Source organism: Astyanax mexicanus, chromosome 3, assembly GCF_023375975.1.
Source record: "Astyanax mexicanus isolate ESR-SI-001 chromosome 3, AstMex3_surface, whole genome shotgun sequence".
NCBI lineage: Eukaryota > Metazoa > Chordata > Actinopteri > Characiformes > Acestrorhamphidae > Astyanax > Astyanax mexicanus.
The window spans coordinates 60,544,678-60,570,771 of record NC_064410.1 but is presented as its reverse complement, the minus strand read 5'-3'; the positions used below and the strand labels follow the sequence as shown (position 1 = coordinate 60,570,771).

The 26,094-nt window shown below is 39.0% G+C and overlaps 1 protein-coding gene across 3 annotated transcripts in view; it reads right to left on the bottom strand.

The window, feature by feature from the left end:
* The window catches only part of mrtfbb (myocardin related transcription factor Bb), a 100,290-nt gene that overhangs the window by 16,556 nt on the left and 57,640 nt on the right, over nucleotides 1-26,094 (bottom strand). For all 3 annotated transcript variants that reach the window (XM_049475947.1, XM_049475948.1, XM_049475949.1), the window contains 7 exons: nucleotides 23,421-23,476; nucleotides 20,798-20,873; nucleotides 19,493-19,654; nucleotides 18,317-18,492; nucleotides 15,395-15,538; nucleotides 10,486-10,736; nucleotides 1,799-1,943 (listed from right to left, as the gene is read on the bottom strand). In XM_049475947.1, the coding sequence (XP_049331904.1) occupies nucleotides 1,799-1,943; nucleotides 10,486-10,736; nucleotides 15,395-15,538; nucleotides 18,317-18,492; nucleotides 19,493-19,654; nucleotides 20,798-20,873; nucleotides 23,421-23,476 (1,010 nt within the window). The remainder of the gene's footprint in view (nucleotides 1-1,798; nucleotides 1,944-10,485; nucleotides 10,737-15,394; nucleotides 15,539-18,316; nucleotides 18,493-19,492; nucleotides 19,655-20,797; nucleotides 20,874-23,420; nucleotides 23,477-26,094) is intronic.

Below are 26,094 nucleotides of genomic sequence, written 5' to 3'. Positions count from 1 at the left end.
ATGAACCAGGATAGCAGTGAAATGAGGAGTGAGAGAAGGATGGAGACGATTAATATTTCGAAGATGGAAATAAGCTGATCGAGTGATATTATTGACATGGGAGGTGAGAGAGAGGGTGCTATCGAGGATGACACCCAGACTCTTGACCTGAGGGGATGGAAAAATGGAGGAGTTGTCAACCAGAATGTTACAATTATGAGGTTTACTTAGTGTTGATTTATTGCCAATCAAAAGAAGTTCTGTTTTATTACATTTGAATAAAGTAATAATCAAGTGCTGGCGCTTTTGCGCCAAGGTGGAACCGGCACCATTCTAGTTTGCTAACTAATTTTGAACCAGTTCGTTTTCACCAACAAAAGTAGGTTCCTGAACCAGGAATGTTCATTCGCAGTGAGAACCGAAGAATACTAGGTACTTTAGCGTGAACTGCGTTCACTCTGTTGATGGCATATGATGTGACGCGGACTGGTTCACTAAAAAGCACCCCAGTTCTTATAAGCCTGAATGGAACTGGTTGAAAAACCAGAGTTCTTTTGGATGTGGAACCGGCACCTAATTTTGAACCAGTTCATCCTGTTTCCACCAACAAAAGCAGGTTCTGGAACCAGGAACATTTTGCAGTTTGCAACAGGAACCGAAGAATACCAGTTTTTTTATTAGGATTAACTGTGTTCACCGCCACTGTGTAACGTCCTCTGCTGATGACGTATAATGTAACGTGGGCTGGTTCACTGAAGAGCACCACGGTTTCTATAAGCCTGAACGGAACTGGTTCAAGAACCAGAGTTATTTTGGTGGAAGAGGAAGAATGCGTTGTGTGGATTAACCCTTTATTATCTGCTTTTTTTTTTGTCTAGAAGTAAAAACAATGCTTGCTTTCATAAAAAAAAATAAAAAAACACATAGCAAAGTACGAAAATTAGTTTTTGGTAGATTTGGTATTTCTTTGATGTTTCTTTGTTGCTCATTGGTAATAAATCGTATACTGTTGGAAAGCCTGTTATTTTCTCTTTTAAATGGAGAACATTTGTAAAGAACATGCATTTGTAGGATGAGCGGCAGAATTCAGACAGTAGAAGCTCTGGTGATTTTAGAGAAAATTAAAGAATTTTAAGTGCACCTTATAGTCTGAAAAAATACAGTAATCTACCAAACACACATTTCCTTACTTTTTTCTTTTCACTAAAGTTTATTTTGCACTTATTTCTGTTTAAAGAGAACACTTCAGTTTCTGAATCAGTTTCTCTGATTTTGCTATTTATAGGTTTATGTTTGAGTAAAAAAATTAACATTGTTGTTTTATTCTATAAACTACAGACAACATTTCTCCCAAATTCCAAATAGAAATATTTTAAGTCATTTATTAGCAGAAAATGAGAAATGGCTGAAATAATACAAAAAAAATGCAGAGATGCAGAGCTTTCAGCCCTCAAATAATCCAAAAAAAGCAAGTTTTAAGAGTTCAGAAATCAGTATTTGGTGCAATTCTCCTCCACCAGTCTTACACACTGCTTTTGGACAGGATTATGCTTTACACTCCTGGTGCAGAAATTCAAGCAGTTCAGTTTGGTGGTTTGATGGCTTGTGATCATCCATCTTCCTCTTGATTATATTCCAGAGATTTTCAATTTGGTCAAATTAAAGAAACTCCTCATTTTTAGGTGCTCTCTTATTTTTTCTTTTTCCAGAGCTGTATATCCACAGTTTTATTTACACACTCTAGTGAGCCCCTTATTGAGTAATTAAATGGCTGTAATTGATGGTATGAAAGTGCAGTATACAGTACAGTAGAACACACCTTCATCTCGTCCAGGTTGGCAGGTAGAGGGCCGGGTTTGCGGTGGTTGGCGGCGTGGTTGGGGCGTGCCGGGGCGGCGCTGGGTAGAGACAGGACGACAGGAGCTGGCAGAGTCTGGCTGCTGCTCTGAGGCTCGGTCACAGGCCTGCGGTACACAGCAGAAACCAGCGGCGTGCAGTTAATACAGCGGGTATATATTCTGCTATAACAATCAGTGCTTAATTTCCCTACAAATACAGCTGTTCAACAAATATCACTCATTTGTGTGATTCCCTACAGTACAACAGAGCAACCAAAACATTAAGTACACACAAAACCTTTGTACCACCAGTCAGATGGCTTTTTATTGTGAATTAGTTTCACATTGAAGGACAGCCTTTATAAAGGCTTTTTAATATAATACGACACAATATCTGTCTTATTTACAGTCGCAATTCCATGATAGTTAGCTATAGCTAATAGGGGTGTGACGAGACAATAATATCACGAGACGAGACGAGACACAATACTGGGTTCACGAGAACGAGACGAGACTTAAAAATTTTTAAATTTAAACAATTTAAAAGAAAACATCAAAAATGAAAAATGCCTTGAAAACTAGAGTTTTATTTGACAAAATCATATAACACATAATTAACAGACTGGTTTCTCTAACACATTGATTCTATAAGAAATATAAATAAGAATAAAAAATAAAAATAAAACTTTTCTAGGTCTTATAAAGTGCAAACAATAAGTGCAAACCACAACCAGTCATATTAAGTCTATGGTTTGTGTTTTTTTCTCCTAAATCTCTTGTAATTTAACTATGCAGAACCATAACCAGTCATATTAAGACTATGCTTGAAGTGAAACAGAGACAGAACATGTTTTTAATACAGCACAGAGTTAAGGGATTAGTACAGCTGCCTATGAAACAGTCACTTGTAGGATTTACTTACAGTATTTATATATGGTTTGTGTCTTGTTGGTCACTCTGTTAACGTTTATTGTTTCCACTGGAGCCAAAATGCAGCCAGACATACAACTTAAAAGTAGCAGAAGCTTCTTCTATACAAATACCTGAATTTTCCTCTTCTGCTGAGAGCTGCTCTCACTGCTCAGCCATCACACTCGCTGCTATCACTACTGGGTTGCCAGATCCCTCTTAAAAAGTCCACACTTAACTGTTTTTTTTGCCCCGCGAGACAGGTTTATGCCTGACGAGAAATATCGTCCGTTTTAATCTTGCGAGATCTCGTCACACCCCTAATAGTTAACTATCAAACTAATCCAGCATGAGCTCCGTTTTACACTAAGCAACACTGCTGAGAAGGGGTTAGACAGTCATGGCCCCGCCCCCGGAGTGAAAATCATGAATCTGATTGGTTAGAATGTCCTACGACTTTGCTAATAGTCTCATTACTACACCCTTCTCAAAATCAGGAGAACGGTCCACGCAGACACAAGGGGGCAGAAGCCCTTTTTAAAAAGCAGTTTTGATTGGTTAGAACTGCTGTCAGTCAGATAAGAGTCCTGTAGCAACTGAAAAATACTAAAGACTAATTCTTTGAATTATTTGAAGCTTTTTTATTTTAGTTAACTTATAAAATATATGCTTACAGTTTACAATAACTATAATATATATATTTCCTTTTTAAAAATTATGTAATGATCAGAGGTGGAAAGTAACAAATTACATTTACTCACGTCACCGTAATTGAGTAGATTTTAAGAGTAATTTGTCATTTTTAAAGTAGCTTTTAAAATAGGTAGTTTAACTTTTACATAAGTACATTTTAAAACAAAAGTAATTTACTTTGCTACATTGGAAAACTCCCCGTTACTGAGTAAAAAATAAAATGCGGGTGCGTGAAATAGCGAGCCAGACAGAGCTGTCAGCTTTGTTTTGTTTGTTTGTTTGTTTGTTTGTTTGTTTGTTGGTTTGTTGGTTTGTTGGTCGGTTTGTCGGTTTGTCGGTTTGTCGGTTTGTCTGTTTGTCTGTTTGTCTGTTTGTCTGTTTGTCTGTTTGTCTGTTTGTCTGTTTGTCTGTTTGTCTGTTGGTCTGTTGGTCTGTTGGTTTGTTGGTTTGTTGGTTTGTTGGTTTGTTTGTTGGTTGGTTTGTTGGTTTGTTGGTTTGTTTGTTTGTTTGTTTGTTTGTTTGTTTGTTGGTTGGTTGGTTGGTTGGTTGGTTGGTTGGTTGGTTGGTTGGTTGGTTGGTTGGTTCAATGGTTGGTTGGTTTGTTTGATGGTTGGGTGGTTGGTTGGTTTGGTGGCTCGATTGTTGGGGGTTGGTTGGTTGGTTGGATGGTTGGTTTGTTCGTTGGTTGGTTGGATGGTTGTTTGATTCAGTGATGGGTTGGTTGGTTGGTTTGATAGTTGGGTGGCTCGATTGTTGGGGGTTGGTTGGTTGGTTGGATGGTTGGTTGGTTGGTTGGTTGGTTGGTTGGTTGGTTGGTTGGTAGGTAGGTAGGTAGGTAGGTAGGTAGGTTGGTTGGTTGGTTGGTTGGTTGGTTGGTTGGTTGGTTGGTTGGTTGGTTGGTTGGTTGGGTGGTTGGTTGGTTGGTTGGTTGGTTGGTTCAATGGTTGGTTGGTTTGTTTGATGGTTGGGTGGTTGGTTGGTTTGGTGGCTCGATTGTTGGGGGTTGGTTGGTTGGTTGGATGGTTGGTTTGTTCGTTGGTTGGTTGGATGGTTGTTTGATTCAGTGATGGGTTGGTTGGTTGGTTTGATAGTTGGGTGGCTCGATTGTTGGGGGTTGGTTGGTTGGATGGTTGGTTCGTTGGTTGGTTGGTTGGTTGGTTGGTTGGTTGGTTGGTTGGTTGGTTGGTTGGTTGGTAGGTGGGTGGGTAGGTAGGTAGGTAGGTAGGTAGGTAGGTAGGTAGGTAGGTAGGTAGGTAGGTAGGTAGGTAGGTAGGTAGGTAGGTAGGTAGGTAGGTAGGTAGGTAGGTAGGTAGGTAGGTAGGTAGGTAGGTAGGTAGGTAGGTAGGTAGGTAGGTAGGTAGGTAGGTAGGTAGGTAGGTAGGTAGGTAGGTAGGTAGGTAGGTAGGTAGGTAGGTAGGTAGGTAGGTAGGTAGGTAGGTAGGTAGGTAGGTAGGTAGGTAGGTAGGTAGGTAGGTAGGTAGGTAGGTAGGTAGGTAGGTAGGTAGGTAGGTAGGTAGGTAGGTAGGTAGGTAGGTAGGTAGGTAGGTAGGTAGGTAGGTAGGTAGGTAGGTAGGTAGGTAGGTAGGTAGGTAGGTAGGTAGGTAGGTAGGTAGGTAGGTAGGTAGGTAGGTAGGTAGGTAGGTAGGTAGGTAGGTAGGTAGGTAGGTAGGTAGGTAGGTAGGTAGGTAGGTAGGTAGGTAGGTAGGTAGGTAGGTAGGTAGGTAGGTAGGTAGGTAGGTAGGTAGGTAGGTAGGTAGGTAGGTAGGTAGGTAGGTAGGTAGGTAGGTAGGTAGGTAGGTAGGTAGGTAGGTAGGTAGGTAGGTAGGTAGGTAGGTAGGTAGGTAGGTAGGTAGGTAGGTAGGTAGGTAGGTAGGTAGGTAGGTAGGTAGGTAGGTAGGTAGGTAGGTAGGTAGGTAGGTAGGTAGGTAGGTAGGTAGGTAGGTAGGTAGGTAGGTAGGTAGGTAGGTAGGTAGGTAGGTAGGTAGGTAGGTAGGTAGGTAGGTAGGTAGGTAGGTAGGTAGGTAGGTAGGTAGGTAGGTAGGTAGGTAGGTACTTTATTGATCCCCGGGGGGAAATTCTTGGCATCCAGCAGCAGGTTACACAATACACAAAGTTAAAAAAGATAAAATATAAAATATAAAGATACATATAAATACAATCAAATAAGAAATAGAATATACAGTGTAAATGTACAGTCTTTGTGTGTGTGTGTGTGTAATGGAGATGGAGAATGGAGGTAGTGCAGTTGAACACAATAGACAGTGAACACAAGTTGATGTGCATAATGTGAGGATAACTGATGTCAGCCAAACAGAAAGTGCAAATACACAGTTATATAATAATTTAAATTAAATTAAGCAGTGCAAAAGATACGTAAACAGTAGATGAATTAACTAGTGAATGAACTACTAGTGCAAAATATGGTAGAACTATAAAAAGTGTTCTAGGCATCAGCAAGTCTGAGGGTGTGTCCATAGCTGGGGGTGTGTCCATGGTGTGGCCAGAGTGGCCGGAATGAAAAAGTTTCACAGAGTCTTTAGTTTGCTGTGCTGAGAGGAGTTGGAGTGTGCTGGTGGTGAGTTATATGGGTACCACTTTAAAATAAGACTACCCTTATAAAGGGTTTATAAATGGTTTACAATTAGTTTATTAATGGTTACTAATTAGGTTGTAAATGCCTTAAAAATTAATTTAATTAATTAATAATCAGTTATTACACATATATAAAAAGGGCAACAATGACCTGTTGTTTGTCAAATAGTGAACCCACAACCCTCTATACTGTTGCTCTTTCTACGTATGTGTTATAACTGATTATTAATGATTTTTAAGGCATTTACAACCTAATTAGTAACCATTAATAAACTAATTGTAAACCATTTATAAACCCTTTATAAAGGTAGTCTTATTTTAAAGTGGTAAGTTATATGTATATTCTAAATTCACTGGTTTTCTGTGCAGCTACACAGATTAAACAATCTTCTGTATTTAGTAAAATATCCAGTACAATAATCCCTTTATTAAAAATTGTACAACCTTAACAGAATTCTGCCTTCATGGTTTTCTTAAAAACAGTGAAGGTTAATGGAGACGAAAGGTGTTTGTTATCCTGTATGTTAATTAATTAATTAAGGTGAATTAATGCCTAAATTAATAGTATATTAAATTCACTGAAAGCTGTATGAATTTTGTTAACAGGCGATTGAGACGAATATAATCTAAATACCTCAGCTAATGATCATAAATTACATAGATCCCTTTTATACATTAAACAACGCTGAACTAAACTGGAGACATATCAAACTGCCTAGGTTAGCTAACAAGCTAACAGAGCTGCGCGACGTTACGTGCTAAACCTGCGTCCACAAATTGAGTTTACCTTTCTGAAAGTCTTGGTGGTGAGAGAAATGCCTCATAACGTTCGCTGTGTTTATGTTCCGCTGATTTAATCACACATAGTTTGCGCTGAGTTTTGTTCTCCATGGCAGCGCAGCTGAACGTTTCCCAGCAGTGGTCACTATTACGGTTAGTGGGAGAGACGCTGTGTGAATCAGCTGTGCGCGGGGGAACCGGTGTTCTGTCGAACAGATATGCTACCCATCGATATGTGCTTCTTTACGGCACTGCGCATGCGCCGACCAACATTTTTTATGTATGATTTCATGTTTTTAATGATAATTCCTTAAGTTTTTATTGAGAACATTAAACAATCTGCTTGAATGTTTAAAAAAACATGTAAATAGCAGTTAAATCATAGTAATGGTAAGTTAAAATAATAATGAACTGTAAAACTATGAAAATACGGTTTATAGTCGCCTATATGACCATACATTTTTAACAGCATAGAAAAAAAAATGGATCATAGAAGCCTATAACACTTGTTCGTAAAAAAATGTTTTATGGGGTGGTCTGAACATATAAATACTGCCTGAAAAGGCCCAAATTATTATGTGGAATAATAGTTAATTAAAAGTGATTTAATTTGATTGGATTTGTTTTACTTTTTAACATCAAATAATTAAAAGTAACTATGTAACTTTTACTCAAAGTATTTTTGAGTAAAATTGAGTATTTTTTTCTTTTACTTGAGTAGATTTTTAGATGGGTACTTTTACTTTTACTCGAGTAGATTTTTAGATGGGTACTTTTACTTTTACTCGAGTAGATTTTTAGATGGGTACTTTTACTTTTACTCGAGTAGATTTTTAGATGGGTACATTTACTTTTACTCGAGTAGATTTTTAGATGGGTACTTTTACTTTTACTCGAGTAGATTTTTAGATGGGTACTTTTAGTTTTACTCGAGTAGATTTTTAGATGGGTACTTTTACTCGAGTAGATTTTTAGATGGGTACTTTTACTTTTACTCGAGTAGATTTTTAGATGGGTACATTTACTTTTACTCGAGTAGATTTTTAGATGGGTACTTTTACTTTTACTCGGGTACTTTTACTTTTACTCGAGTAGATTTTTAGATGGGTACTTTTACTTTTACTCGGGTACTTTTACTTTTACTCGAGTAGATTTTTAGATGGGTACTTTTTCTTTTACTCGAGTAGATTTTTAGATGGGTACTTTTACTTTTACTCGAGTAGATTTTTAGATGGGTACTTTTACTTTTACTCGAGTAGATTTTTAGATGGGTACTTTTACTTTTACTCGAGTAGATTTTTAGATGGGTACTTTTACTTTTACTCGAGTAGATTTTTAGATGGGTACTTTTACTCGAGTAGATTTTTAGATGGGTACTTTTACTTTTACTCGAGTAGATTTTTAGATGGGTACTTTTACTTTTACTCGAGTAGATTTTTAGATGGGTACATTTACTTTTACTCGAGTAGATTTTTAGATGGGTACTTTTACTTTTACTCGGGTACTTTTACTTTTACTCGAGTAGATTTTTAGATGGGTACTTTTACTCGGGTACTTTTACTTTTACTCGAGTAGATTTTTAGATGGGTACTTTTTCTTTTACTCGAGTAGATTTTTAGATGGGTACTTTTACTTTTACTCGAGTAGATTTTTAGATGGGTACTTTTACTTGAGTAGATTTTTAGATGGGTACTTTTACTTTTACTTGAGTAGAATTTTAGCAAAGTAAAGGTATTGGGTAATTTGACTTAATTACAACTTTTCAGTACTTTTTCATCCTCTGGTAATGATTTACATGCTCTTATTGTCAGAAGGTCTCACTGCACACCACTGGTAGAAACAGGGAGAGGGCAGCAGAAGGGGAACTTCCTGTATCCTCATCATTCACAATCAACAAGCTGCGTCTCACACAATAGCTGCAGAACTTCCTTTGGCACAAACAGTCCTAACAGAGCGCAAGAATGTGAGGAACTGCCGCAGCGCTCGAGCCCAGGCGCTGACACCTTCTGTTCGGTAAGATGGATGGGTAAACCGTGGCACTCAGACACGAATTAATCAGCACCGCCGGTGTTTGCGTTCGGCTCTGGGACACAAAACGACTGTAAATAATCTGAAATAATCAAAATATCAGAATAACCTCTTTCCTTAAGGTCCTTAAACCCTAGTGTCCAACCTGACATTGCCTTGATTATATAAATACCTGTACAAGGGCTAGTACATCAGGACTAGACTTTCTTCCGATCCTTAGTTTTTTTTCATTATATCAAGTGCTTTGCCCAATAATTCTACTTCAATTTTCATGTTCATGTGAAAATTCATGTTCATAGTTTTGTATACTTTTTAAAAATATAAGAATACTAATACAGATTTGCAACACTTAAAAGGAGAAAGAAAATGCTATAGAGTGAATAAAGCAGATCAGAAAATAGAAAAAAGCTTGCTCTTACAGCCTACAACAACATAGAAGCCAGGTAGCTACTAATCAAAATATATATAAAATATACTGTATCTTATCTACAAGTTAAGCCAAAGTAGCCCGGGGGAATGACTACACACTGACGATGCGTGCAAGAAGCCAGAAGCCAATGGAAAAGAACCAGGAAGGTGAAGACTAGCATACGCCTCCTCTGATACATGTGAAGTAAGCCTCTTTTTGAACTGCTGCTGATGATGCAGCATCACCTAGTAGCACCACAGCGCTAACGCTCGGAGGAAAGCGCAGCAACTCGGTTCTGATACATCAGCTCACAGACGCAGCCTTGTGCTGATCCAAATCACCCTTTGGAGTGATGAGGAGAAAGAGCGCCATCTACTGCACTGTACCCACCCAGAGAGAGAGCAAGACCAATTGGGCTCTCTCAGAGCTGTGGCAGCTGATGGCAAGCTGCATGAACAGGATTCAAATCGGTGATCTCCTGATCATAGTGGCAGCACTTGTCCTTCAGTTTCTGATATTTATCGTCAGTGTGTAGTGATTAACGTGGTCAAAGTATAGGGGTTGGACAATGAAACTGAAACACCTGGTTTTAGACCACAATAATTGATTATGTTATGTTTTTTGGATACAATCCGGGTTAGCACCCGAACATCCCTTTCAGACAGCTTCCTCTTACAGCGTCCACAGTTAATCCTGTTGCATGTGGTTGGTGCTTCTTGGTGGTATGCTGACGTTACCCTGGATACCGTGGCTCTTGATGCATCACAAAGACTTGCTGTCTTGGTCACAGATGCTCCAGCAAGACGTGCACCAACAATTTGTCCTCTTTTGAACTCTGGTGTGTCACCCATAATGTTATAGTGTGCATTGCAATATTTAGAGCAGAACTGTGCTCTTACCCTGCTAATTGAACCTTCACACTCTTACTGCTCTTACTGGTGCAATAATGTGCAATTAATGAAGATTGATCACCAGGCTGCTCCAATTTAGCCGTGAAACCTCCCACACTAAAATGACGACAGGTGTTTCAGTTTCATTGTCTAACCCCTGTACATTGTACACTGTAATTAAATAGTTTAATTAGATATAAAATGCAGTGTTTACTTAGTCAATCACCCCTCCAGCCCTTTAGCTGTGCATATGGGATTCCCTTACCAACAAACAGAGAGTCTAATTGAACGATTGCTTGTTAAAACTGTATTGTCGGGTCTACAGAAGGCACATGATTATCAGGGTCTGTGGGGACGGAGCACACACCTGAGAGGTGCAGGTAGGATGGTCTGGTAGTTGTAGTGCTGCTGCTGCTGCTGGCTGAGGATCTGCAGGTGGAGGAACTGCTGCTGCTGCTGGAGAAGGCGAGCGTAGGCTGAGTCCATGGGGGCTTCGTTGGGCTCCTGCTTTTGGTCGGGTGGGATGTACTGGTGGTATTTCAGCTTCCTCACTCTGGGTTTGGGCTCTTTGCTCTTCTTGCTGCGGCTCCTCTCGCTGGGAGGCTTGGGCTGGGTTTGCTGAAAGAGGGAAGAGCAGGGTGGGACAGGGGTCAGTACACCTGAAATCACACCGTTATCATCATACTGATCATCAGCCAGTGCCAACGCCCCCGTCGGCACTGACCTGGTGCCCGCACTGAGAGATTTGTGGGCGAAGTGGCACTGCTGCAGCGCTGGTTGGTTGGTGAATAGGTGGGCCGCGAGTCCACGCCCATCTAAAACGACAGGATGGGGAAACAGGAAGTGTGGAAGTGTTGGGACGTGACCCTCATTGTTTTGGGAACGCTCAGCTACAGGATACACATGAAAAAAATGGCTCTGGCAACCGAGGGAGGGTTGCAGCCGAGCCGCTGAGGCTGATTTAGGAGAACAGTGGTGCTCGATTTACAGTATTTTACACCATTCAACTATAACATTATGATCCAGCTCCACTGATCATATACAGCTCTGGAAAAAAAATGAAGAGATCACTTTAGTTTCTGAATCAGTTTCTCTGATTTTGCTATTTATAGGTTTATGTTTGAGTAAAATGAACATTGTTGTTTTATTCTATAAACTACAGACAACATTTCTCCCAAATTCCAAATAAAAATATTTAAGTCATTTAGAGCATTTATTTGCAGAAAATGAGAAATATCTGAAATAACAATAAAGACGCAGAGCTTTCAGACCTCAAACAATGCAAAGTGATTAGCACTGATTAGCATGGTGGTGGTGTTACTGCTGGACTGAGCATCGATGAGCTGGATGCATTGGATGCATGGAGCATTGCTCGGTTCGCAGCAACTCGGTTCTAATACATCAGCACACAGACGCCTTGTGCTGATCCACATCACCCTATGAGTGATGAGGGAAAAGAGCGATTGTGCCAATTGTGCTCTCTCAGGGCTCTGGCAGCTGATGGCAAGCTGCATGACTGGGATTCGAACCAACGATCTCCCGAACATAGTGGCAGCGTTTTAGACCGCTGGACCACTCTGCGAGCCTAAATAGGAGTTTTAAGAATTAAATAAGAGTTGGTATTATCAGTCTAAATGTCTAAATCATTTATTTATTGTTGCTGGAAACTTTTTCCTGGTATCACTTTTAACACTTTCTTCTGGCTGCAGTGAGTAAAAAAGATATTTAAACTACTGTATATTTAAGGGGCTAGTTCAATATTTTGCAGTGTAAAAACTCTCAGATAAAATGTTATTATATGTTATTATACAGTACCACCTTCTCATCTTCTGTGTTTTAATTGATTTATTTTGTTCCTACTTAGTAAATTAGCAGTCAAGTGATCCAGTCTATGAAGGAACACATAAGGAATCATGTAGTAACTTAAAAATAGTGATAAACAAACCAAAATACTCTGTGAAGAAGCTTTTAGGGGCTCTTAGGAACTTCTAGGAAATCCTGTACAAACTAAAGAGGAAGCTCTGGCTCTTTCTTTTCTGGGGTGGTCCTGATGAATGCCAGTTCCATCATTATAATGTTTTTTTGATCAAAGATCTTGAAATGTTTCAGATTGACTGATCTTAACATTTATCTTTATTTAGTTGAGCAGTTGTTGCTTCTCATAATCTGGATTCGAACATTACTCAAATATTCACTATTCACTGTATACCTGTAACTCTACCTCTTCACTACTTTACTTTAACTGATGCTCTCAAACACTTTATTAAGAGACAAGAAATTCATGTAATTAACTCTTGATGAGTTCAGCACAGCTGTTAACTGAAAGCTTGGATTCCAGGTGACTCTACTTTCTAAAGTTGTTTCAAGATGTGTACAAACATAAAACACTTTTACTCTTTTGTTACAACCCCTAGTCGTATTGGTTTTTCCTTTTGTGCCCTCTGTGCTGTTTGTGTTTGGTTTTTGGTTGTAGGACCATAATTGGCCACCAGGGGCGCACTCTATAAAAGGGCATGAGGAAACCTGACCTGAGACAGACGTTCAGGGCTCCTCCCCTTTCCTGACCTGGAACAACTTCCTGCTCAGACCAACCCGGCACCTTCATTTTGTATTTTGTGAGTTGCTTTAGTTTTTGCTTCAATATACATTAGTATTTGGGTAAAGTAGGGGGTGATTGCCATTTTGTTTTGCTACCTTTTTCTCCTGTTTTGGTGACAGGGAGTCAGGGTAGTTTATGTATTTTGTTTTCTTTATTTTGCAGGTTCAGTTAGTTTTCTTTGTTTGTTAGTTGGTTTTATTTGTTATTTTGGCCTACGCTCACTCCTGAAGTCATATTCCCTTATTTTTATCAATAAATTCATCCTGTTTTAATTCAGTTTTAGTGTCTGGTGTTTGGTCTGGCAGAGGGTCTGGGGAGAGAGCCCACTCTCATTTTCTGTTAGGGCCTGACCCTAGACCGGGTCGTAACACTTTACTAAATAATTTCATATGTTTTTTCTTCATAGTTTGAATAGACTGTTTAGTATTAATCTACAGTGCAGAACATTGTAGAATAATGAAAAAATACTGAATTTAAGGTCTCTGACGTGTCTGGGGGAGGGTTTTGAAAGCCACCGATCTGTAATAAGGTCATTTCAGGCTGGTTTAGGCAAGCGGGGATGCTGGGATTCGCTCGGCTCCCCGGGGAGAGGGGGAGAGATGGAGAGATGGAGGGAGGGAGGGAGGGAGGATTCTCAGGACAAATAATATGTGGAATATGCTTTGAGGGTTTGGATTATGATAAATGCAGAAGTTATTGCCTCGCTCTGAGTTTTGCGGACCTGCGCTTTCATCAGTTCTGCTCTGTATAATGAGACCGAGCATTTCAGTTGACCTCCAGTAGACGCGATGCAGCTGCTGCTGCTGTCGCCTGATTGGCTGAGAGCCTTCAGCCCGGGCTTTGGCCTGCAGTCCCCGACAGCGACAGTATCTCAGTGTGAAGCTGCTCTCAGCGTGACGGGCTGTTTAGTATCAGCGTCCCCTGATTCACTGTCCTCCCAGTGCGTCCCTCCACTGTTTGTACTGGTTCAGACAGATTTACAGAGAGCAGGACAGATCAAAGAGGAGGTGAATCACTAAAGGTGAGTTCATGCTTTAGATTTCCTGGAAAACGACTGTTCAGCTGACAAAAGCTGACAAAATACATCTGTGAAAAATATTTCACACTTCTACTCAGTGATTAAACTCCTGCATCCGGACTGCAATAAAAAAACAAAAAACAGGGCTTTCTCGATCACATGACAACGATGGCATTGATTGTTCAGTAGCTCCTCCATTTCCACTCGCTGTTGTGTTTTCATGTGTATCTCCGTGGAAACACCCAAGTGCCCAAAGTGTAATTACGTAATTAAGGTGCACTGCAGTGGACAAATAGCTTTTTTAAATTTTATTAAACGCGAGGTGACGAAACTTAGAAATGTGCGTCCGGATTGAATTAAAATTACCTGAGGACCACAAAAAAAGAGTAGATAAATCAGCCTGTAATTTTTTTATCTTAGATGCATCTGAGAAAAACACATACATGGTCGTTCCAGATGAGAATAAAATCACAGAGGATAAAAACCCCCATAAAGGAGAAAATTACCCCAGAAATGACCCCCTGAGAAACTAATCCTGTCCGAATAGAGCTAAAGGAAAGATTCAAGTCCTAAAAAAAAGAGAACGAAAACGAGCATCAGCTACAATAAATGCTTTATACTGACAGAAGTATTGGGACACTGGCTCATTTACGACTTATAAAAAAAACAAAGGTATTAAGCAATAATACACATAAAACGTGTCATATTGGCACTGCAGTGCTAATATTACACGTTACAGCACGAAACTCGAGTGTATTAATATGATTATACTACAGTTCCGTTATCACTGTTTATTAAAAGATTTTGAGTTAAACAGGACGAGAAAGTGCGATCTGTTTGGTTATAAAAACTCTGCGGTTTAAAATAGTTCCATCGCTGCTCTGTTTGTAGCTGTGCTGTAAGCTCTGCATTATCGGCCGTTTCAGTCAAAATTGCGGAAATCTAATCTTACTGTAAATAAACACCCAAAACAAACGATTTTCAGTTCAGTGCTCATTTTACTAAAAGAAAATGTTTTTTTTTTAAGAATTAAAAATTGTGTTTACTTCGGCGCCCCCCAACGGCGAGACCTGTGGAATTACACCTAGAGTCCACCTTGCATTCAGCTTAAAATACCCGATATTAACTGGAAAGTCAAGTAGTTTTATTGTCAATACTGCATATGTACAGGACATACAGAGAATTGAAATTATGTTACTCTCCTTCCCAAAAATTACAGCAAGTACAGGTAAAAAAAAAAAAAATATATGAAGTTAAGCTTTTATTTCAATAATAATAGCTCTTAACCTGATATTGGTGGCTGATAATGTGTGTAATAGTAGGTTGCAGAGTATGTGGCAGAGTAATACATGTAGAGCTTCGGTTACAGTGCATTACCGGCTGATAATGTCACTCATAAAACACCTCTCAGCCAATCACATTGCCCTTGACAGTAGAGTCAGTTATTTCAATTAAATATTCGTCCAAAATCAGATATATTGGATAAAACTAGCTAATAAATGAATGAGCAAGTGTCCAAATACTTTTGTCCATATGGCGTATCTACTGTAGACCTACAGCAGAACAATAACACAGACGTATCACTGTTGAGTCACTGACCGCTGGCTGAGCATACACAAACACTGGCAGGAAATGACCTCAGCACAGCATATGGCTCACCTTCAGCAGGGTGGGGCCAGGCCTGGCGGTGGCGGGGGCTGTGGCTGTGGCTGGTGGAGTGGCAGCTCCGGGCTGAGCGTGTGCGAGATCCTCCGCTGGTGTTCTGCAGGGGAAGTCTGAACTCAGGGCAGTAGGTGGACAGAGCTGAGATAAAGCAGACAGAAAGCACACGGCCAGATCACTTCAAACACAGCGCAGGAGAACGCAGTAATACATCTATATAACACCACACAGCACAGAGATACATCTATATAACACCACCCAGCACAGAGATACATCTATATAACACCACACAGCACAGAGATACATCTATATAACACCACACAGCACAGAGATACATCTATATAACAGCACACAGCACAGAGATACATCTATATAACACCACACAGCACAGATACACATCTATATAACACGACACAGCACAGAGACAGATCTATATAACACGACACAGCACAGAGATACATCTATATAACACGACACAGCACAGAGATACATCTATATAACAACACACAGCAGAGAGATACATCTATATAACACCACACAGCACAGAGATACATCTATATAACACCACCCAGCACAGAGATACATCTATATAACACCACACAGCACAGAGATACATCTATATAACACCACCCAGCACAGAGATACATCTATATAACACCACACAGCACAGAGATACATCTATATAACACCACAAAGCACAGAGATACATCTATATAACACCACACAGCACAGAGATTCATCTATATAACACCACACAGCACTGAGATGCATCTATATAACACCACAGAGATTCATCTATATAACACCACACAGCACAGAGATACATCTATATACACCACACAGCACAGAGATAAATCTATATAACACCACCCAGCACAGAGATACATCTATATAACACCACACATCACAGAGATACATCTATATAACACCACACAGCACAGAGATACATCTATATAACACCACACAGCACAGAGATAACTCTATATAACACCACCCAGCACAGAGATACATCTATATAACACCACACAGCACAGAGATACATCTATATAACACCACCCAGCACAGAGATACATCTATATAACACCACACAGCACAGAGATACATCTATATAACACCACGCAGCACAGAGATACATCTATATAACACCACAAAGCACAGAGATACATCTATATAACACCACACAGCACAGAGATACATCTATATAACACCACACAGCACTGAGATGCATCTATATAACACCACAGAGATTCATCTATATAACACCACACAGCACAGAGATACATCTATATACACCACACAGCACAGAGATAAATCTATATAACACCACCCAGCACAGAGATACATCTATATAACACCACACAGCACAGAGATACATCTATATAACACCACACAGCACAGAGATACATCTATATAACACCACCCAGCACAGAGATACATCTATATAACACCACCCAGCACAGAGATACATCTATATAACACCACACAGCACAGAGATACATCTATATAACACCACAAAGCACAGAGATACATCTATATAACACCAGACAGCACAGAGATACATCTATATAACACTACACTGCACAGAGATTCATCTATATAACACCACACAGCACTGAGATGCATCTATATAACACCACAGAGATTCATCTATATAACACCACACAGCACAGAGATACATCTATATACACCACACAGCACAGAGATAACTCTATATAACACCACCCAGCACAGAGATACATCTATAAAACACCACACAGCACAGAGATACATCTATATAACACCACCCAGCACAGAGATACATCTATATAACACCACACAGCACAGAGATACATCTATATAACACCACACAGCACAGAGATACATCTATATAACACCACAAAGCACAGAGATACATCTATATAACACCACACAGCACAGAGATACATCTATATAACACTACACTGCACAGAGATTCATCTATATAACACCACACAGCACTGAGATGCATCTATATAACACCACAGAGATTCATCTATATAACACCACACAGCACAGAGATACATCTATATACACCACACAGCACAGAGATACATCTATATACACCACACAGCACAGAGATAAATCTATATAACACCACCCAGCACAGAGATACATCTATATAACACCACACAGCACAGAGATACATCTATATAACACCACACAGCACAGAGATACATCTATATAACACCACCCAGCACAGAGATACATCTATATAACACCGCACAGCACAGAGATACATCTATATAACACCACCCAGCACAGAGATACATCTATATAACACCAACCAGCACAGAGATACCAGAAGATCATTTTCTGGATCAGACCTGTTAAGCTGATGAATTTGAGCTTTTAAAGAAGAAAACAGGCTCTTTATAATCAAGTATTTTAATGTAGAGCCAGCAGAACTACAAGCTGGAAAACACAGAAATCTTTTTTGAGTTTTAAGAGTTTAGAAATCAATATTTGGTGGAAAAACCCTAATTTTAAATCACAGTTTTTTTCATGCACCTTGACATGTTCTCCTCCACCAGTCTTACACACTGCTTTTGGATAACTTTATGCTGCTTTACTCCTGGTGCAAAAATTCAAGCAGTTCAGTTTGGTGGTTTGATGGCTTGTGATCATCCATCTTCCTCTTGATCATATTCCAGAGGTTTTTAATTTAGTAAAATCAAAGAAACTAATCATTTTTATGTGCTCTCTTATTTTTTTCCAGAGCTGCATATATAGTGGTGTCAATTGTTTCAAGTATTTTTTTTAGCAGTAAAATTAGCTCTAGTCCCAGGTATGCTAACACTTGACATCAGAAAAGGTATAAAAGGCTAAATTCCTTCCTGAGAAAAGACCTGGAACAAAGTCAGACTGAATAAGTGTTTATAAAGCACAGATTATTGGTCTCACCTGTAGATTAGAAGCAGGGCTTTGGGACGCAGAGGAGATCTCAGGAAGTTTAGCCTCTCTTGGGGACGGGACTGAGCACTGAGACTCCTGACTGCCTGGATCCTCCGGAGAGAGAGCTTCACTGCTGTCCTCATCAAAGTTATACACGTCCTTCCTGTCCTGATACTCCTCCTCACCTGTAAAATAAACCACACACTCACAATCACAAACTCCATTCACTGACTTCTAAAATTCTAAAAACTACGGACCCAAATTCCAAATAAAAATATTGTCATTTGCAGAAAATGAGAAATGGCTGAAAAAACAAACAAAAAAAAAGAAGCAGAGCTTTCAGACCTCAAATAATGCAAAGAAAACAAGTTCATATTCATAAAGTTTTAAGAGTTCAGAAATCATCAATATTTGATGGAATAACCTTGTTTTCATTCATCTTGGCATCATGTTCTCCTCCACCAGTCTTACACACTGCTTTTGCATAACTTTAGCTCAGCTTGGTTTGATGGTTTGTGATCATCCATCTTCCTCTTGATTATATTTCAAAGGTTTTCGATTTGGTAAAATCAAAGAAACCATATTTTTTAAGTGTCCTCTTATTTTTTCCATCCATCCATCCATCCATCTCTCTCTCTCTCTCTCTCTCTCTCTCTCTCTCTCTATCTCTCTCTCTATCTCTCTCTCTATATATAAAATAGAATAGTTTTTACCCCACCACAGTACGAGCACAAAATAGGACAAAATAGAACTTAAATCACAACATGGGACTGTGAAATATTTTTTATATTTGCTCATTTTTAGTAAGTGCAATATTTTTTTTAAATTTTAAACAGGGCAGTGTGCAGTGGGCATTTCATTATACTTGGTATAATGACAAATAAAGATATTTTATTCTATTCTAAAAAAAATCTTCAAAAGTTTAAGTAAAACAGTGAATAAAAACACTACATGTAACATCAGTACTAATTGATAATTAATAACTGAGCAATTATTGAGATTATTATCGGTAAGGACTGTGTGTAGAGTGTGTTGGTGATGAGTTTATTGTAGAAATAGCACAATGTGTGATTGAATGGAGAACCTGACCTATTGTTATCCTCTACTGAAGCCTAACTCATGAAACCTTACAGAAGTTTCAGGATGATCGCTGCTTATTCACTAATTCACAGTACAGCTTCTCACCATTGATGGCCTCTGTAACAGTGGAGTCTACAGGCAGGATGTTCTTCTCCACCAGCTCCATCGGGCCGGGCCTCTGGGCGATCTTCTCGTTCAGGTCGTCGGCCAGTCGAGCTCTCTTCAGCTTCATCTGAGTCGCCTGTAGAGAGGGCTCGGCCTGGGTCTCTGAAACACAAGAGATGCATAGATCACTTAGGAAATGTTCATACAGCAAGTAAAAGTCTTTTTACTTGGAAAAAAATAAGAGACCACTTATAATGACGAGTTTCTTTGATTTTACCAAATTAAAAACCCTCTGGAATATAATCAAGAGGAAGATGGATGATCACAAGCCATCAAACCACCAAACTGAGCTGCTTGAGTATTTGCACAAGGAGTAAAGCAGCATAAAGTTATCCAAAAGCAGTGTGTAAGACTGGTGGAGGAGAACATGATGCCAAGATGCATAAAAAAAAAACTCTGATTAAAAACCATCAGGGTTATTCCACTAAATATTGATTTCTGAACTCTTAAAACTTTATGATTATGAACTTGTTTTCTTTGCATTATTTGAGGTCTGAAAGCTCTGCATCTTGTTTGTTATTTCAGCCATTTCTCATTGTTTGCAAATAAATGCTCTAAATGACTTAAATATTTGTATTTAGAATTTGGGAGAAATGTTGTCTGTAGTTTATAGAATAAAACAACGTTTATTTTACTCAAACATAAACCTATAAACCTATAAAAACCTATAAAATATAGCAAAATCAGTGAAACTGAAGTGCTCTCTTAATTTTTTCCAGAGCTGTATATCTGCCATTTGTTTGAACCGTTCCCACATCTAAACTGATGTTCAGGTGCTAAAAAGCTGCGCTTCACGTGAAGTTTCGGTTTCATCTTCTCCAGCATCACAATCGCAGGCACTATAAAAGAATTCCAGTAGCTGAAGCTGGGCTTATCACTGACAATGCGTTAAATTGAACTTGCTGTACAAAAAACATGATATTTGGCCACATCCACTTCTTTAGTTTGTGTCTATTATCTCTTTAAACTATTTTCTGAAGCCCTCACTCTGTACAGTCATTCATTTTGTCTTTCTCCTTGATGTAAAAAGTCAAGTTAATTCCAAAAAAGCAACATCTTTGTCACATACAGCGAAAAAAATTGGATATTGGCCACTTTTACCAGCTGTATAAACGTAGACGTAGTTTAGACACGTGTTCTGTAGGAAAGCATTTGATAAGAGTTCATTTTATCTTCCTGTTCCTCTTCAGAAAGCTTCAGAACTCACAGATTGTGAGCACAGATAAGGCTCGGCGGTGTGGTTACCTTGCAGGATGTGCATGCGGACCAGCTCTGCACGTTCAGGCCGGCTGCGAATCTTGTGCTTCAGGAAGTTTTCAGTCTGACCAGAGAAAAGGAAAGTAAAAAGTAAATGAGGGGAAAAAAAAGATGTGAATGCATTCAGAACTGTACATTCCTACACCAATTTAGAGCATTAACACTAAGCTTTTAAAAAACATTTTTTGGATGATGTTAATTAACATTGCATCACTGAAGAAGCATAGACCTATTATTAAAAAAAAAGGTTTATTAAGAAAGGTTTATTAATCTCCAAAAGATTAACCCTTGTGTGGTGTTCATATTTTTGTTACTCGTTTACTTTGTTACTTGTATTTAATTCAGCAAAATTAAGCAATTTTACATTAAAATGCTTTATACATGCTCGCTTCACCTACATTACAAGCAATATAAACAGCTTACATGGTTAATATTTGCCCTTTACCTTTCTTATGTTACATTTCTTTTAAAAAGTGCTACTCTTTTTTTTATTAGTTTTTTGATAAAATGTAAAAGAAAATGAATTAAACTCAAGATATGAGTAGAACATTTGTTTAGTTTCAAATTTACCAATGAAGCAATGTTTATTAGCCCTTGGCCAAACATACTGTATGTAATATAAATGTGTGTGTGTGTAGGGGGGGGGGGTACAGTGTGTGTTTATGGAAAATGTGTTTTGATAAATGTTTTTCACAAAAAATGAGCCAATGCCAATGAGTTTGAGTTAGAAAAAAAAAAAAAAATCATTTGATGAAAACGGGTCCCACAGACCCGAACACCACACAAGGGACATGAATAATGCAAACAAGGATCCACAGGCCTAAACCTCAGTAAGTTAGGCTACAAGAATGATGTCAGAATGAACAACTTTTTATATATTTAGCTTAAAGTCTAAGTGCAAAAACACTAAAAACAGTAATAAGGCTATGCACATAAGTCAAATGCGTAATACGTCAATATGTCAGGTGCGTTTTATTTAAAACACATTTTGACTCGTTACTTAGCTATATTGTGATTATCATGCCTATCATAGCTTTATATAAAATAAAAATAACATAAAAAAAAAACAGACGCCTATGTCACAGAATATTTTCTTGAGCTCGACCCAACCCAGCCCAAAGAAAGTGGTGGGAAATCTTGGTCTGAACCATCCCCACCCAGCCCGAGTTCGGGTCGGGCCTCGGGTTGGGTCCAGGCAGAGATTTTAAGCTCTACTGTGAACACAGTTTGCTCTTATTGCAGGTGTTTTTTTATTTTTTTATCAGTGACACTTACTTTTCCCCATCCTAACTTTATCATTTTATAAAAAAGCCAATAGTTGCAGCTCTACAGGAAACTGGCCCTTGGTTTCGATCGATAAATGTTTGGTTTTAAAGCATTGTAATACTGTACTTAAAGTAGAAACTCCGGTGTAAAATGGACTTTTGTTGTAGTAAAACATGATAAAAAGTACTTACCTTTGATGAATAGCTCACCTCCGTTCTCCCACAGCTTTCTGAGATCCAGCAATTATGTTCTTTTGTATCAGCACTTTGTACAACGGCCGCTTTGGGGCATATTTTGCCCCAATAAATTGCTTTTTACACCGTTATCCAATAGCTCGAAGTAGCTCCACACCTTATTCGTAGAATCCGGAGAGCCCTGACATTTAAATTGAGGCATTAATAACTTAATAAAAAGTGCAGAAAAAGCTTATTAAAAAAAACGCAGTTTACATCCTATAACGCAAGCTTCAGCTCCGAGCGCCGCCATCACTGTACTGATAATAACATAGACATATATACATAGACTCCACATAGACTGCCTCCTGGCGTAGCATCCTGTGCCCATTGCATTTATTTACACTAAGAAAAGTGTTTAGCACATCTATAATAATCACAACACATAATACTTTGTACTTCTTTAATAAAGACAGACATATGGTATGGCATATTAATGAATGTATAAACGAATTAAGCAGGTATTTGTAATATGTGACATCGTCCTGAGTCATTACTACATCTCTGCTGTTTGTAACAAACCAAACTGTGTGAAAATCAGGTAAAAGTAAGTTTGTGTATATAATTCCTATATATATAAGTCATTATCAGTACAGTGATGGCGGCGCTCGGAGCTGAAGCTAGTAGCGTTATGTGATGAAAACAGTGTTTTTTAATACGCTTCTTGTTCACTTTTTAAGTTATTAATGCCTTGTTTTAAATGTCAGGGCTCTCCGGATTCTAGCAAGGAGGTGTGGAGCTACTTTGAGCTGGATAACGGTGTAAAAAGTGAAAAGTGATCAGGGTAAATTATGCTCCGTGTCATGCAGTCTGAAGAGTGTTTGTTGGACAAACTGTTAAAATTTCTGGATCTCAGAACGCTGTGGGAGAACGGAGGTGAGCTATTCATCAAAGATAAGAACTTTTTATCATGTTTTACTACAACAAAAGTCTATTTTACACCAGAGATCTCCTTTAATAGCTTAATAATGACCACTAAACCCTATTGCACTTTTACTATTACCCTACTCTAAGTAATCTAAGTGTTCAGTATAAACCAAAGTACTCCAGTTAGACTTTAATTCTAAATCCTGATGGATGATTTTAGTAGTATCTGTCCGTGGGAACCTCACCCTGGCTCTCTCCAGGCTTCGGATCTGCTCGTGGAACGTAGCTGGAGTCTTCAGAGCTGCAGAGAGAGACAGATAAATCAGGAGTCATCACTCAGAAAGTACAATCTGCTTACAGAAGCTTTTCACTCTGATCCCTCAGAGCTAAACATTATGATGTGGCCACGCTTTGTGCTGATCTTCAGGGCCAATCAGGCAGAACCCTGCAGGCGGCAGAACCCGAGGGAAACCTCAGATCGATGCGTATCTGCAGAAGTGAAACCAGACACTCAGCGGTTCTACGGAGTGCGGAGATGCTCTTCTGAGAACAGACACTTTGTCAAGATCAAAGGTTTCCTTCCTCTGGTTGGTTAGCCTGATTTGCTCTCTACGCTTCACAGGAAGTGACTCTTCATCCATTCATGACTGACTGGAGGCCTGAGCAACAGGTTTGGGTTAGAACCAGTTTACTCAGCCTATTTTTGGTGGACTGAAATTAGTCATGAGCCTAAAACCAACTAAAATCAGCTCTCAGGCTCTCAGACCAGAGCCAATCAGACACTAGAGACATACAGGTTCATCTAAAAAAAAAAAAAAAAAAATAGAAAATCAATGAAAAGTTTATTTTTACTTTATTTCAGTAATTCAAGTAGTTCAAAATGTAAAGTTTTTTCTTTTATTGTTGGTGATTATGGTTTACTGCCAAAGAAAACCAAAAATCAAGTACTTTTGGCATCAGTGTTGGCAGTGTGCCAAGTCCTGCTGGAAAATGAAATCCATATCTTATTAAAAGTTGTTATCAGCAGAGGGAAGCTGTAGGATATGAAGTGCTGTAAGATTTTGTGGGAAAACAAAACTGCACTGACTTTAGACTTGATAATAAAACACAGTGGATCAACACCAGCAGATGACAGACATGACTCTCCAAACCATCACTGATCATCAGTAAATTTTACATTTCATTTGTAAATCAAGGGAGCAGAGTCTGGAGGAAGAGTGGAGAGACACACAGTCCAAACTGCTTGAGGTCTAGTGTGAAGTGGATTTCATTTTCCAGCAGGATTTGGCACACTGCCCACACTGCCAAAAGAACCAATTGGTCTTATAATATATAATATTCAAATTTTCTCAAATCAGACACTCATTTTTGGGTTTTCTTTGGCTGTAAGTCATAATCATCAACAATAAAGACCACTTTACTGAAATAAAGTAACTTTTAAATCAAAAAAGGTAACAGCAACACATATGAACACACTATTACTAGTCCTCACCATCCAATTTCCAGAGGGGTTGACTGAGCACCCTAGTATAACAAGTTAATGGATGAATTTAAAGATGTTTAAGTTCTTAGTTCTTACATCTTCGTCATTTGCTGACTTGTCATGGACAGTAGATACGGATTCCTCCCTCAGACAAAGTCTACTGGCTAATCTTGCAGTGTACCTGTTCATGGTTCTCAACCAGCAGAGTGAATCTTTAACTAATGTGAACTTTGAAAGTATCCTCAAGTGCATTCGCAAACACCTTTAAAAACGTTATGAAATTGGTTCTTTGGTTTGTTTAACACTTTTATGGTCAATATCCATTTACTATGTAGGGAAAACTATATATTTACAGCTTCGGAAAGAATGAAGAGACCACTTCAGTTTCTGAATCAGTTTCTCTGATTTTGCTATTTATAGGTTTATGTTTGAGTAAAATGAACATTGCTGTTTTGTTCCATGAACTACAGACAACATTTCTCCCAAATTCCAAATACAAATAGTTGTCATTTTGAGCATTTATTTGCAGAAAATGAGAAATGGCTGAAATAACATACAAAAATGCAGAGCTTTCAGACCTCAAATAATGCAAAGAAAACAAGTTCATATTCATAAAGTTTTAAGAGTTCAGAAATCAATATTTGGTGGAATAACCCTGGTGTTTTTTAATCACAGTTTTTTTTCATGCATCTTGGCATCATGTTCTCCTCCACCAGTCTTACACACTGCTTCTGGATAACTTTATGCCTTTACTTCTGGTGCAAAAATTTAAGCAGTTCAACTGGGTAAAATCAAAGAAACCCATCATTTTTAAGTGGCCACTGCTGTATATATATTTGTATATATTCACAGAAAGTGACTGTTCATGCATTGATGACTGTAGGACTGAGAGAATGGTTTAGTTAGAACCAGTTTACTCGGTCTTGTTGTAATGGTCCAGTATTAGTCATTCCACTAAAACAACATCATCTCTCAGACAGAGCATTTCTGCTGAGCAGCCAATGAGCAGTCAGACACTAAAGAAGCACCAGAGACAGGTTTTTTTTGGGATTGTCTGCAGCCCTGGTTCTGCCCTCTGGGCTCTGGGTGGGAGGTCTGGTCTGGGTACTGGTCTGAAACACAGGGCCCAGTTGTTGTAGTGGACTGGAGTGGACTGGAGCGTGTCTGGAGCTGGACGCTCTGCAGAAGAGCAGCGCTGGACGAGCTCAGACAGACGAGTCAGACAGACATCACTCACACCGCTGCTCTCTGTGAGCTTTCTTATCAGCAGGAATCCTCCACAGACACCTTCTTTTATTAGAACTGCTCCTCTTAACACCGCTCACGACACGCTCTGTTCGCCATGGGACGCACCAGCAGGGAACTGGGACTGCACTCTGGGTACTGTGCTCCAGTTAGCACTAAGTGAGAGCCTTAAAGATACAGTCTGGCAAAAA